Source organism: Sceloporus occidentalis, unplaced genomic scaffold (assembly GCF_023333645.1).
Source record: "Sceloporus occidentalis isolate IW3139 unplaced genomic scaffold, rSceOcc1.0.p SCAF_4, whole genome shotgun sequence".
Lineage (NCBI taxonomy): Eukaryota > Metazoa > Chordata > Lepidosauria > Squamata > Phrynosomatidae > Sceloporus > Sceloporus occidentalis.
In genome coordinates this window covers 175,478,207-175,491,239 of record NW_028316984.1, presented here as the reverse complement: position 1 = coordinate 175,491,239, position 13,033 = coordinate 175,478,207, and the positions used below count along the sequence as shown (strand labels likewise).

At 41.1% G+C, this 13,033-nt stretch overlaps 1 protein-coding gene across 5 annotated transcripts in view; it reads left to right on the top strand.

Annotated features, from left to right (window-relative positions):
- Positions 1-13,033, top strand: part of RPS6KA5 (ribosomal protein S6 kinase A5) — a 70,621-nt gene that overhangs the window by 44,529 nt on the left and 13,059 nt on the right. For 4 of the 5 annotated variants that reach the window (XR_016281021.1, XR_016281020.1, XM_089522389.1 and 1 more), the window contains exons 13-16: positions 643-736; positions 3,649-3,819; positions 4,565-4,756; positions 9,565-9,724. Coding sequence is in view for 2 of the 5 variants with exons in the window: in XM_089522389.1 (XP_089378515.1) it covers positions 643-736; positions 3,649-3,819; positions 4,565-4,756; positions 9,565-9,724 (617 nt within the window). In the remaining 3 variants the exon portion in view is untranslated. The remainder of the gene's footprint in view (positions 1-642; positions 737-3,648; positions 3,820-4,564; positions 4,757-9,564; positions 9,725-13,033) is intronic. The other variant, XR_016281022.1, reaches the window with a different exon arrangement.

The following is a 13,033-nucleotide window of genomic DNA, read 5'->3' as shown; positions in this document are numbered from 1 at the left end:
AAAGAACAATTGCCCATTGCCGCCATGGGCATGAGATCCAGTACTTTTAATGGGGCTCGAGCATACACAGAAATTCCCTTACGCTGGGTTGGTGGTCCGAAATGGATTCCTGCATAAGGGAAGGGACCACTGTATATTGTCAGGATGATTTATAAAGCTTTAAAACAACTAATGTCACAGGACTAAACCTGTGATAAATAAATTATTAATGTAGTAAGTGTCAAGACAAGCCTCCTTCAGGATAAATCCACAAGTGGAGTGCCTTAACTAAGAAGGATCTCTTCTCTGTTGTTCCCTGTCTCACTTTTGATGGCAGGAGTACTTGGAAAAAGAACTCTGGTGATGATCTCAGGTAGTTAAAATAGTAAATATTTATTTTAAGGTATACGACAGACAATGTATTTTAGTTTGTATTGCAAAAGTTTACTGTTTCTTTTTTTAAAAAGCCAATACTTTGTTTAATCAATTTATTGCCATTTTTAGAATTACAGCAAAATGGAGTGCTTGTATGATACAGATTTATTAGTTTTTTTAATATCCGTCAACCTATTTGTTATTTCAAAACTGGAGTTAACAGAATAGAAATAGATCAGCCATTCTCTGTTAAATTGTTACTGGATAACTTTTTAATTTTTTTTCCAGGTTAGAAGCAAACACTCAGAGAGAAATAACAGCTTTAAAACTCTGTGAAGGACATCCAACTGTTGTGAAGCTGCATGATGTTTATCATGATCAGGTATTTTAAAAAGTTAAGATGTTAGAACAAATATTTACAGATGGACTTAGTGTGATCTACATATTAACTGTATTAATCGTATTTCGATACATTGTATGAGTTAATTCATATAGAGTCTGAGGAAGCATGACTGTTCCATATGTTCAATTAGCTTGGTATCAGATTCAGTTGCTGCAACCTGGTGATGTTGACATGTTGTTCGAATTGGCCCATTCCAGATACATAAGTTTGACCTACATCCATCTTAGTTGATAATATCTGGTAAAGGTTGATTGATTGGGTGGGTTCAGGGAGTCGTTAATGTCTTGTTTTGTCAGGGAGTGCAGGTAATGAATTCAAAACACTAAATGGTTTAGGATCTAAATATTTAAATACTTGGGACCTCAGAACTTGAGGGAGGGCTCCTTCCTATACATGCCTGCTTGAGATTTTAGTTTTACCAGAGGGGCCCTCATTTGTGTCACATCGATTGGGACAGTACACTGTAGGAGGACTTGGGAGAAGACCTCTGTTATGACAGCCTGATTGTGGAATACCCTCATGGAGGACCACCTAACATCAATACTGGAGTCATTCCGGCAACAAACAGAAACATGATTTTATATTAAAAGCTTTTGAGTCTAATAGATTATATACCAATCGCACATGTCTTAAACTGATTTTGTTTAAATTATTTTTTACAATGTTATTCATTGATTTTTGGTTTCTCAGAAAACAGCATTGTATGTATACAACAATGAAATTGGGCTTTTCTCCCCCATTTTAGCCTTTAATAAATGTTGTTATTTTTCCTGAGTACAGTTTAAATCAATGTAATTGATAAGGAAACAAGAAAAATATACTGTACATATCCTTAAATGAAACAAAATAAACTAAAAGAAAAGTTGTTTTTGCTAATTCTACCATTCTGGGAACTGAGGAATAAGATCCATGTTTCAATAAATTGGTTATTCCATTGGTTATTCCTCCTCCTGACCTTCCCCTGGCCTCCAGCTGTCTCTGAGAGACAGCTGGGGGTCAGGAAGGGTCCGTGGGAAGGAAGAGGAGTGGGCATGCGCCTGTTTCTCCTCCCCCCAGACCTTTCCTGACTCCCTGCTATCACTCTGGAGGCAGCTGGGGGTCAGGAAGGGTCCGTGGAGAGGAGGAGGAGTGGGCACATGTCCGCGTCTCCTTCCCCCGGACATTTCCTGATCCCCACCTGTCCCTCCGGAGGCAGCTGCAAGCCAGAAAGTGCGCACCAGTCATTCCTCCCCCTTGCCCTTTTCTCGGCTTCCAGCTATCTTGGAGAGGCAGCTGAAGGCCAGGAGGGAGCCAGGAGGAGGAGTCAGAGGCTCGTGCCTGTGGCTCCTTCTCCCCAGCATCATTTTCTGGCTTCCAGCTGTCTCAGAGAGAGACAACTGGAGGCTGACAAATGGCAGAGAGGAGGAGGAATGGGCACATGCGTGCCTGTTCCTCTTTGTACCTGACCCATGCCGAGCAAAATGGCGTTGCGTGCCACCTAGGTTCACCATCATGGCTCTAGGCTTTTTGAACATGATGGAAGTAGCTGGTGCAGCAGGCTAATTGACTTTCCTGTCTTGTTGTTCATTCATGCTCAGTAAGAGATTCTAGGAGCAGCTGCTGTTACTTTGCCTGTAGTAGGCAGGCACAGACAATTAGAGTAGCATTGGCTGAGAAGTATCCCATAACTGTTTTTTTGTAGCCTTGGGCTACAGCTTGGCAGCTGAATGTGTTTCTTCAGTCCTTTTAGTACCCGCTGTGGTAAAGAGCCCAACCAACTAGCCAATCACAATGCAGCAGTCTTCAGCCAATAGAATGCTGGCTGGTAGAACTTTAAAAATTCCGTGCTGACAGTTGAAGTTAACAGTGAGGTTTTGACAGTTGAGCAGAGCAGTTGGGGAACTGTTGAGTCCCAGTGAGGACAGGGTTCCAAGAGTTCCAGAGGGAACCGTCAGTTAGAGTTTGGCCGCAGACCAGGAAGGGTCTTTTAGGTCCAGAGAGGGAAGTTAAAATATTGGGAGTCTGATAGTGAGAGACTCTTAAGTTAACCGAGCTCTTAAAGGGGGTGGCAGTTTGATAGTTTCCTGAGGGATTTTATAGCCTGGGTGACTGAGTTAACAACAAGAATAGAAAAATTGTACATTTGTAACTAAGTAACAAAGCAAGACTAAAATAGCAACTATGTAACCATAAGACATTTTACATCTTTACTTTCAAATAAACTTTTATTCTTGTTTGAAGAACTACTTGGCCTGAGTTTTGAAACACAACACACGCTTCTGAACATTAAAGGCTGGAGTAAGTTGTGACATAATTTGGTGGCAGCGGTGAGATGAGAAGGCCCAGGGTGCTGTCACCCTAAAAGAACAGTGGTAGTACAAATTTAGAGTGGTCGAGCGCAAATGCTGCTTAGAAAAATTTTCAGCAATACAGAGGACAAGGAGGAAAAGAGTACAGATGGGCAGAAAAAGATTTTATAAAAAGGAGCATCTTTGTCAGAGGTTTTGTTAACTGAGGTATGCCTATATTTAATTTTAGTGTGATTCTTCTTTGAATCAACCCACTCATGGGTATTGAAAATGCATTTTATTTACTGTTTTGGGTGTCCCTGGCTCCAACAAAATTCTGGGAATTTCTGGAGTAAGGATGGTTAGATAGTTCAGTCACTTTCAGTGCAGAGGAGCAACAGAACATGACCCTGGCGGGGTCTGCTCTCAGAAGAAGTGACTCACTCACATAGCACAAAGGAGGGGGGGGGGACCCAAAGGGAAAAATAAGGCTTCCTATCTGAATTTTGGGAAAGTGTACTTCCCATGCTAACTGAATAGTAATAATGTCCAGTTATTTTTTGGTGATTTAATTTTTAAAAAGATTTTTTAATAAATATTTTCATGCAAATCTTTTATTTCTAGCTTCACACATTTTTAGTAATGGAACTATTGAAAGGAGGTGAATTACTTGAACGCATCCAGAAAAAGAAACACTTCAGTGAAACTGAAGCTAGTTACATCATGCGGCGACTTGTTTCTGCAGTGAGCCATATGCACGATGTAGGGGTTGTCCATAGAGACTTGAAACCTGAGGTATGATCTTGGGGGGGGGGGGGGGAGGAAAATCTATGCAAACTGATTAATGCCCCACCCTCATTTACCATCCCCATTGTTCTATAATTCAGCTTGTTTTTTTAATGGCTATATGTGTTGTGTTAATCAACTAAAAAGAAAACTCAGAGTTGAAGCAGATGGGGCAAAAGGCCTCTCACCAATCACTCTGGGATTGCAGAAAGGGTCCTTCTCACCCAATGAAGGCAATATGAAATTGGAGGACATGAGAGAGGACCTTCCTGGTTGTGACACCCTGATTTTGGAATGCCTGACTAGCACAACTTGATTTCTTTCAACTGCCAAGCCAAAACATGGCTTTTTATGAAAGCCTTTGGGGACTAATTTAAGCTGTGCTTATACATGTTTTTAAATTGTTGTAATTTTTGCAGTTTTTTTTAAACTGTTGCTCTGCTTTTAATATATATTTATTTTGTTTAAAATGTTTATGGTTTTATTCTGGAAATGTTTTAATTGTTTCTGTTGTATGAATTCCCATGATAGAAGCCAGGATGTAAATAGTTTAATAAATAATACATAAAATAAATATCAGATATACCTGTAATTTAGAAAACTGTCTCTTGTATACATGAAGTATAACTGGTATTTGTCTCATATATAGGGGACATATAGTATTATAAATTTAATCTTATTGGTTATTGTAATTAAATTTTTATGTTGAAAGTATATCTTGCTAATCACTTATTTTAAGATTTCTGTTTTTCAGAACCTATTATTCACAGATGAAAGTGATAATTCAGAAATAAAAATAATTGATTTTGGATTTGCTCGGTTAAAACCACCTGACAACCAGCCTCTTAAGACTCCATGTTTTACCCTACATTATGCTGCTCCAGAGCTCTTGAATCATAATGGTTATGATGAATCATGTGATCTTTGGAGTTTGGGAGTCATTTTGGTAAGCTAAATCTAAAGTGAATTTTTATATAGCTGACCAGGCAAATTGTCAGTGGAAAACTCAGTTGTATATATGTTAGTGCTCAGCACTGACCTCTGTATAAAATAAGTGTATCTTACTGGAGAGTTGCAGATATAATACTGGTTCTTTCTTAATCACAGTTTGAAAATCATGAGTGCATCCTAGTATCACACCCATTTTGAGAACATTCCTGCTTAATTTGAGTTTGCTAATAAACTTCAAATCACAGGTAAAAAGGAAGACTGAGTTTCTTCCAGAAGAAACGCTTTTAGCATGACAAAGACAACAACAGTCAGAAGACAACATACAACAACAGCCAGAAGACAGCATACAAATATTCTGTCTTTTCCTTCTTAACACAATTTTTCCTATAAGAAAAAAATAAAGTAGTGGGAAATCATTGGAGGGCTACAAATTAAAGATGCTTTTATTTGTTGGTGGTGGCGACTTGCTGTCAAATCAGTTTCAACTTATGGCAACCATATTTCCAACAGCCCCTGTCGTGCCTTGCTGAAATCTTGCAAACTCATGCAAACATCACCTGTAGTGTGAGCTTTCTCTTTTTCTACTGGTCTCAATTTTACCAGTCATTATCTTTTCCATGAGGCACATTGCCCCATAATATATCCAAAGTACAACAGCCTCAGTGTACTCATTGTAGACATCTTGGCTTCTAGTGAGAATTCAGGTATGATATGCTCTAGAACCCATTCAGCAACAGTATTGGGGATGGGAGTGAGACTAGCAAAAGATTTCTTCAAGACAATGGCAGTGACATTTTAACAAAAACAAGGAATTAATAGTATGCAGAAGAAGGTAGTTGTAAACCACTCCTGAATGCCTTCTGCCACAAAAACCCTGGGAGACAATAAATCATTTGAACCCCCCATAAACTTCTGTGGATGATCCAGGGCAATTAGACAGCAATGCTTTATTTCAAAGTATGCCTTTTTGCAATTAATGTAGTTTATGAAATAGTTCTGTACTGAACGTAATACAGGAAATGAACGTCAGAAAAACTACACCTAACCATTCAGTTGCCTTAGGGAAGTCCAAAAGCAGGACATCTGTGCAGTGCCCTCCCTCAACTCTCAGTTTACTCTTTTCAGAAAATGATACATACAGGCATACTGTCTGGTTCTAGAGGGAATATATTAATGACTAGTAACCATTGATGGACCCATTGTCTATGTATTTGTCCACATCATTTGGCAGCTAACATCATGTGACAGTGAATTACATAATTGAACTATGTGCTGTGTGAAGACGTATTTGCCAGTATCTGTGCTGAATCTTCTACCATTCATCTTCAAGGAATGATCCTAGCAATTAGCATTGTAAGACAGGGAAAATATTTTCTGTTAAGTTTCTGCACACCATGCAATATTTCGTACACCTATATCATCTCTTTCTTAACTTGCCTTTTTTGTAGTGGCTCTTCAGATGTTTTTGGACCACAGCTCCCATAATGCCTCACCAATGACTGTTTTGGCTAGGGCTGGTGGGATTTATTGCCTAAAAGCTATAGATTCACAGTTGCCTATCTCTGTTCTAAATTAAATACCCCCAAATGCTGTAAACTGGTCACAATATTCCATGTACCCTACAGATTTTTGTAAAGTCAGTATAATAACTGACAGTTATATTTTCAAATCCTTTTTTGATTATACTCAATATAGAATTTGCCTTTAAAAAAAGAAGCCAACACTGCTTTTTATTGGACTATTGGCTACAACTATAACACTGCTGTCTTTGTCAGTCTGTACCAGTTCAAATCTCTTTTATGTATGTATCAGGTTGGACTTTACCACAACAATTTTATGGATCAGTATATAGTCATCCCTCTATATTTGCGGCTTTGATATTTGCGGATTTGATTATTCACGGATTTCATTAATATGTTCTCTCTAGGACTGTCTAGGTACTCCAGTGTAACTCTGTGGTCAACTTTAACTAAAACTTGCACTGAAAGACCATTTCTAGCTACTCCAGTGCCATTCTGTGGTCGGTGTATGTTGGACATTGACCACAGAGTTGCACTGGAGGACCTAAAGATTCCTAGAGAAGTGTCCTCTCAGGTAAAAACAGTGTTTTTGTTATTTGTGGTTTTTCCATATTCACGAGGGTCTTGTTCCCCTAACCCTAGCAAATATGGAGGGACAACTGTACTTGCTTACATTGAATCTTTTTTGCCATTTTAATTCTGTGCGAGTATGAGTCCCTTCTAAAGTTTTGAGTCTGTTTGATATTTTTTCCCTGGTTGATGTATTGAGCAATACTGCTTCCTGTCATTAGTGATAACTGTATCTTACTGGTATTTACATTTTACTGATTTTCTCTTTTGCTCACTATTATAACTTAAAGCCAAGTCTGTTTGCTTGACATTGGCATCAAACCACTTGGTGGTTGTTAACTGCCTTTGAGTCTACCTCAGCTCATGGTGACCTTGTGGATGAGACATCTTCAAGACCCTCTGTCATCAACCGCTCTGCTTAGGTCCTGCAGGCTCAGGCCCATGACTTCCCTGATCGATTCAAACCATTTGGCATATGGTTTTTCTCTCTTTCTCCTGCCCTCTACCTTTCCCAGCATCATTGTCTTTTCTAATGCATCATGCCTTGTCATCATGTGGCCAAAGCCCAACTGTCTCAATTTAATAATCGTGACTTCCAGAGAGAGTTCAGGCTTGATCTGTTCTAAAACCCATTTGTCTGTCGTCTTCGCCATCTATGATGTCCTCAGCACTCTTCTCCAGCACCACATCTCCAATGAGTTGATTTTCTTTCTATCAGCTTTATTCACTGTCCAGCTCTCACATCTGTGCATAGTGATGGGGAATAGAGTGGCTTGACTAGCCTCACATTAGTGTTCAGAGTTATAGCTTTACAGTTTAGGATCTTGTCTAGTTCTTTCATAGCTGCCTTTCCAATCCTAGACTTTTGCTTTCCTGACTGCAGTCTCTGTTCTGATCAATATTTGAGCCAAAATTTTCTGTGGTCTTTATTTTTTTTCTTAGTGTTCATCATTAAACCTACATTGGCACTTTCCTCCTTAACCTTCTTCAATTATTGCTCTAGGGTTCAATAATTGCTTGTGGGTTTCCTATTGGTTATCCCAAAATATTCCTTAGTTCTATAGAAATTTGGGGCCATTCTCCCTACACTGTCTCATGTGCAGACTAAGGGGCTATAAGGGCTGGTCTGCAGTTGTCCCTTTACTGGCTGGATTGAGGCCGCAACAAACTCATGCCTTGGCCCCGATCCTGCCTCTGGAGAGCGCAAAAAGGAGTCGCAATAAGCGGCTCCTTTTTGGGCCCTCCAAGGGGTGCCATAGCCGTGGCAGCGCAGCTTTATGATGCCCCTTCAGTACTGCATCGTGTGGATGCAGCACCGAAGGGGTGTCATGATGGTGCATACCATGTGGACCAGCGCTCACCAAAATGACGCCCGGGGCGGGGTTAGGTTCCCAATAACCTAAATTTGGCTTCCAGGAATTATAGTTTGCCCTCCACATTCACAGCCTTGACATTCACAGTTTTGATTATTTGCGAGGTCAAACCTGCTTTCCCTCCCAGGCTTTGTCTCTTTAGGGAGAAAAGCCCAGAAGCTAATTCTGTTCCTTTTCCCACCAGCCAGGATCCGGTCCGGAAAAGAGGGCAGCCCAGGCAGCAGTTCGGCTGGGAAATGGTTGTGAGGGGTGGAGGCTCTCCCTCCTTTTTTTAGCCGAATCACTGCCTGGGCAGCCCAGGCAGCAGATTGGCTGGGAAATGGACATAGGTGTGTGTGGGGAGGTTCACCTTCTCAGCTGGATCTGGCTAGGAAAGGAGTGGAGGCAGTTAAAGGGATGGGACGGTGGGAAAAAAGGAGCACACACTCCTGCTTTTCTTCCCGCCCACCCCTCCCTTTAACTGTGTTCCTCATGGGGGATAGTTATTTGCGTTTTTCCCACATTCACGGAAGTCTTATTCCCCTAACCCCCACAAATGTGGAAGGGCGACTGTAACTACATTTCTCCACTTAATTGGTGCCAGTTTGCAGCACAACCAGTGAGTGACTGCAGCCCACTAGTATTTACTAGGCTGTCTAGAAAAGAGTCAGACAATCCAGTGTGGTTAGCATGCCTGTCAGAAACTAAATTGTCTTGTTTGTACTTACTGAATCTCCCAACAAGCCCCCTTAAACAGCAAATAATAATAATAATAATAATAATAATAATAATAATAATAGGATTTATTTATATGCTGCCCAATCTCTTTAGTGCCTCTTTAGTGCCACTTTGACCTGAGGGATGGATCCCTTATGAGGGATTATTGCCCTCTTTGTTGGAGAGATGCTGTCCTTTCCTGAGATCCTAAGTTTTTATGGAGAGGATTTGGGATGCTGTTATAACTTACCTAAAGCCTTCTCTGCCGACTTGCATGTCTGTGTCAGCTACCTTAAGGAATTTGCTCCTTGAGAAGCAGGAGTTCATTGTAGTATGTACAGCTTCTGGTCATCCGAAAGTTGACAATAAGTATAATACTCAGTGCAATAAACTGGATAGCTCTGCATCCCTGGCTAAGATGGCTGAGACTTCTGGGAGTTGAAGTCCCAAACACCTGGAGGACCAGAGGTTGGCAATCACTGCACTAGACTTTGCTGTCTCACACAAGAAAACCCTATCATAAGGTAACCATAAATTGGAGTGGATTTGAAGGCACATATATTTTTGTTGTTCTATGTGTGTGTGTTTGTGTGTGTGTGATACATAGAAAGAGTTTAATATAGTCTTCTTTCTTTTATGAAAAGTATACAATGCTCTCAGGACAAGTGCCCTTCCAGTCTCAAGATAAAAATATAACTTGCACAAATGCATTGGAAATTATGAAGAAAATTAAACGAGGGGAATTTTCTTTTGAAGGGGATGCCTGGAAGAATGTTTCTCAGGAAGCCAAAGATTTGATACAAGGTATATATTGATCAATAACATTTTTATAGTGTTCTTAGTTATCCTAGTAATCTGTTCGCAGTTGGTTTTTGGAATATATTAAAATCATTATCATTTAATTCTATAATATTGATACCTTGAACTTAATCTAGAATGTTCTGGTTCAAAACTTGCACTACAAATTTCAATTTTTTGATGGAATCATTTGGTGAGGAAAGCTGATACTCTTCACTGCTTCTGGATTATAGTTACTGTGATAGTCTAACATGATTTTTGAGATACTACAAAATGATTTTATTGTGATTCTGTAAATATACAGTGGAAGTTGACTGCTTTGAACAATTTGGTCTCTGGATGGGTTAGGAGGAGCAATTCACAAAACAATGGATTATTCCCAATGTGCCAGCTGGATAGGCGGGAATCTAAATTCTTTTTCAGTTATATTTGTTTACTCCCCTTCTTTGCCCATCAATTTTTTATTTCCTGCCTTGCAACTGGATGCATATTCCATTAGCTCAATCAAAGGTGGTGCTAATTGGTTCAAAATAAGAGAAAATGGAGATTTATCCTAAAAATGAAAAGGTAGCAGATGAGGAGACTTAGAAAGAAATTGGTGCAGTGGTTCCAGATAAAAAGAAGAAAAAATGCTGCATCATACATGGCAACAGAAGCAATCTCATTGATTTCTGTCCTGCAGGTCGTGAATACAGGAAAAAAATTAAAGAAAAACAAACCCAGATGTCCACTACACAGTGTAGCCTTTAGGGAAGAGAAAAGGCTGTATTTTTATATCAACAAGTGAGAATGAGGCAAAAAGCAGTATTGCCTCCCCTTCTCCACTGAAAACAACAACAGAAACCAAAGGTAGAGAGTTCAATTGAGTGTGAGGTTAAAAAGATTCTTCTTCATGGTCCCTGTGCCTCATGCAAATGGATTATCCTGCACCTTCACAGAGCACCATTCAGAACCTTTTAGAACAGTGGTAGTGAACCTATGGCACGCATGCCAGAGGTGGCACTTGGAGCCCTCTTTGTAGGCACATGCACCATTGTCCCAACACAGAGTTCACTAGGATTTTCTCTGCCCCGTCCCGGATCTGTCCCTTCTCTCTTGCTGCCCTTCATTCCTAGAACCTTCTTCCTCTGCATGCATGGCTCATCACTTCCCTAACCAGTTTTAAGGCTGAGCTGAAAACCATATTGTTTAGGGAAGCGTTCTCAGGGAATTTGTGATTGTCATCTGGCTGTCTGATAATGTTTGATGTGATTTGCTTTTACATCTGATGTTTTTTAATTTGTCTTTTCTTCCTACATTGGAATTTTATCTATTCCTCTATCTAATTGTTATTACTTTTAGAGTGTACGGCTCGGGTAGGCTTTTATATATTCCTTAATTTTACTGACTTTGTACAGCGCTGTGTATAATTACAGCGCTTTAGAAATAAAGTTTAATAATAATAATAATAATAATAATAATAATAATAATAATAGAATGCCAGAGGGATGCGGCACTTTGCGATAAATAAGTGGGTTTTGGATTGTAGTTTGGGCACTCGGTCTCTAAAAGGTTGAGCATCACTGTTCTAGAAAGTTATATAAGCATTTTGACGGTCAATATGCCCACCTTCGGCAACCTGCCAAAGGGCTTCCTGCTAAAATCGCAGGCTCCTTTTTATCTACAGTAGCCCCACTCCAGCTGCTGAATCACAATGAATATAGCATATGCATCAACTGCATCTCTTCATGAGGTTTGCAATGTGACAGAGTGGAAAGAGCCTTTGACATTCATTAGACATTATAAAATAGAAAAGTATAAGTCAGCACAGGCAGCTTTTGGCTGCATGGTGTTACAATCAGTAAGGTGATTAGTGAGCAGCCATACCCACCCGATATTTGGAGCTTGGATATCTCCTGTCTGTTTCTGATGGCTCCTCCTAACCCATTTGGAAAATGAAACATTGGTACTTACCATGAGAAGTCATTCTTGGATGGTAAGAAGAATAACCCATTCCCACCTGGTGAGTGGCTGCACGACAAGAAATGTACAGGCATCCCTCCATACCCACAGATTTCTTTAATCCATGGATTCAAGCATCCACGGCTTCAAGATATTTTAAAAATATATAAATTCTAAAAAGCAAATCTTGATTTTGCTATTTTATATAAGGAGCACCATTTTACTATGCTATTGTATTTAATGCATTTGGAGCATCCACGTATTTTGGTACCCATGGAGGTTCTAGAACCAAAACCCAGCAGATACCAAAGGCCCAGTGTATAGTTGTTAACTGTTGCGGGATACAAACGGGCAGGGGAAGACGTCTTGGAGGTGTATTCTGCTGAATACGGAGCCTCCAGACCGCCCGCCCCAGGGGCGTGGCTCAGGAGATGGGGCTTCCACATGGGGGGCAGTGAAGACGCCTCACCTGGGGCCGTTTCTGACCCGCAGTTTCCAAACCGCCGCCTCGGAGGACGCTGCAAAGAGAGAGGCAGCTTCCTCACGGGCGGCCAAAAACGGGGCTTTTTTTTTTTCCTTTGCCGGCTGGCGGATGCGCAGCTGCGCAGCTGCAGCGTTAAGCAGCGGCGGCAGAAAGCCTATGTGCACATTTAAAGTGCCCAAGCCCCTTTAAAACTTTTTCCCCCGCTCTGCCCAAGAACAATGGTGGTCTCCTGCCAGCTGGTGATCAGCTGGTGTTGGCATCCTTGTCCTCTTGCACTTTGCCAGTGTCACCAGCATCATGGATGCCTCCTCTCCTTTGGTCCCCGCGCTCTTGCTGAATCTGCAATGCACAGCCACAGCTGTCTCCGCTGCCACCGCTGTCCCCCTGCCATCCCCCATCACCTCCCTTGTATATATGTAAATATTTACAGTTTTAGGGGTTTTTATTGTTAGGTGAAAATGGCACAGGAATGTGTGTAGGGGCTCACTTTAAAGTCCAAACTTTCCAAGCAGCACATGCGTACATGTTGCTCTAGGGTTAGGGTTAGGGTTAGGGTTAGGGTTAGGGTTACGAGTCTTAAAATGCGCTGCAGCTGTGCTGCAGCTTCCACACCTGCATGGCAGCTGACGCTGCAATTAAAGCCTGACTGCAAACTGCGCATGTTCCAGGACCCCGACTCATTATGCGATGCAGCAGACACGGAGCTTTTAAATGGGCAACTTAAATTAGCGGCGTAGCAATTCTGGCGTACCGGTGCAGCAGCTTACAGACGGAGCTGCGCAGCTGCGCATCAAACGGAAAAGAAGCGGAGAAAAGCAGCACCTTTTTAATGCTGCTTCTTCCCACTTGGGGCGTGCGGGGGGCGTGTTCATGGCGGCATTCAGGTAAGG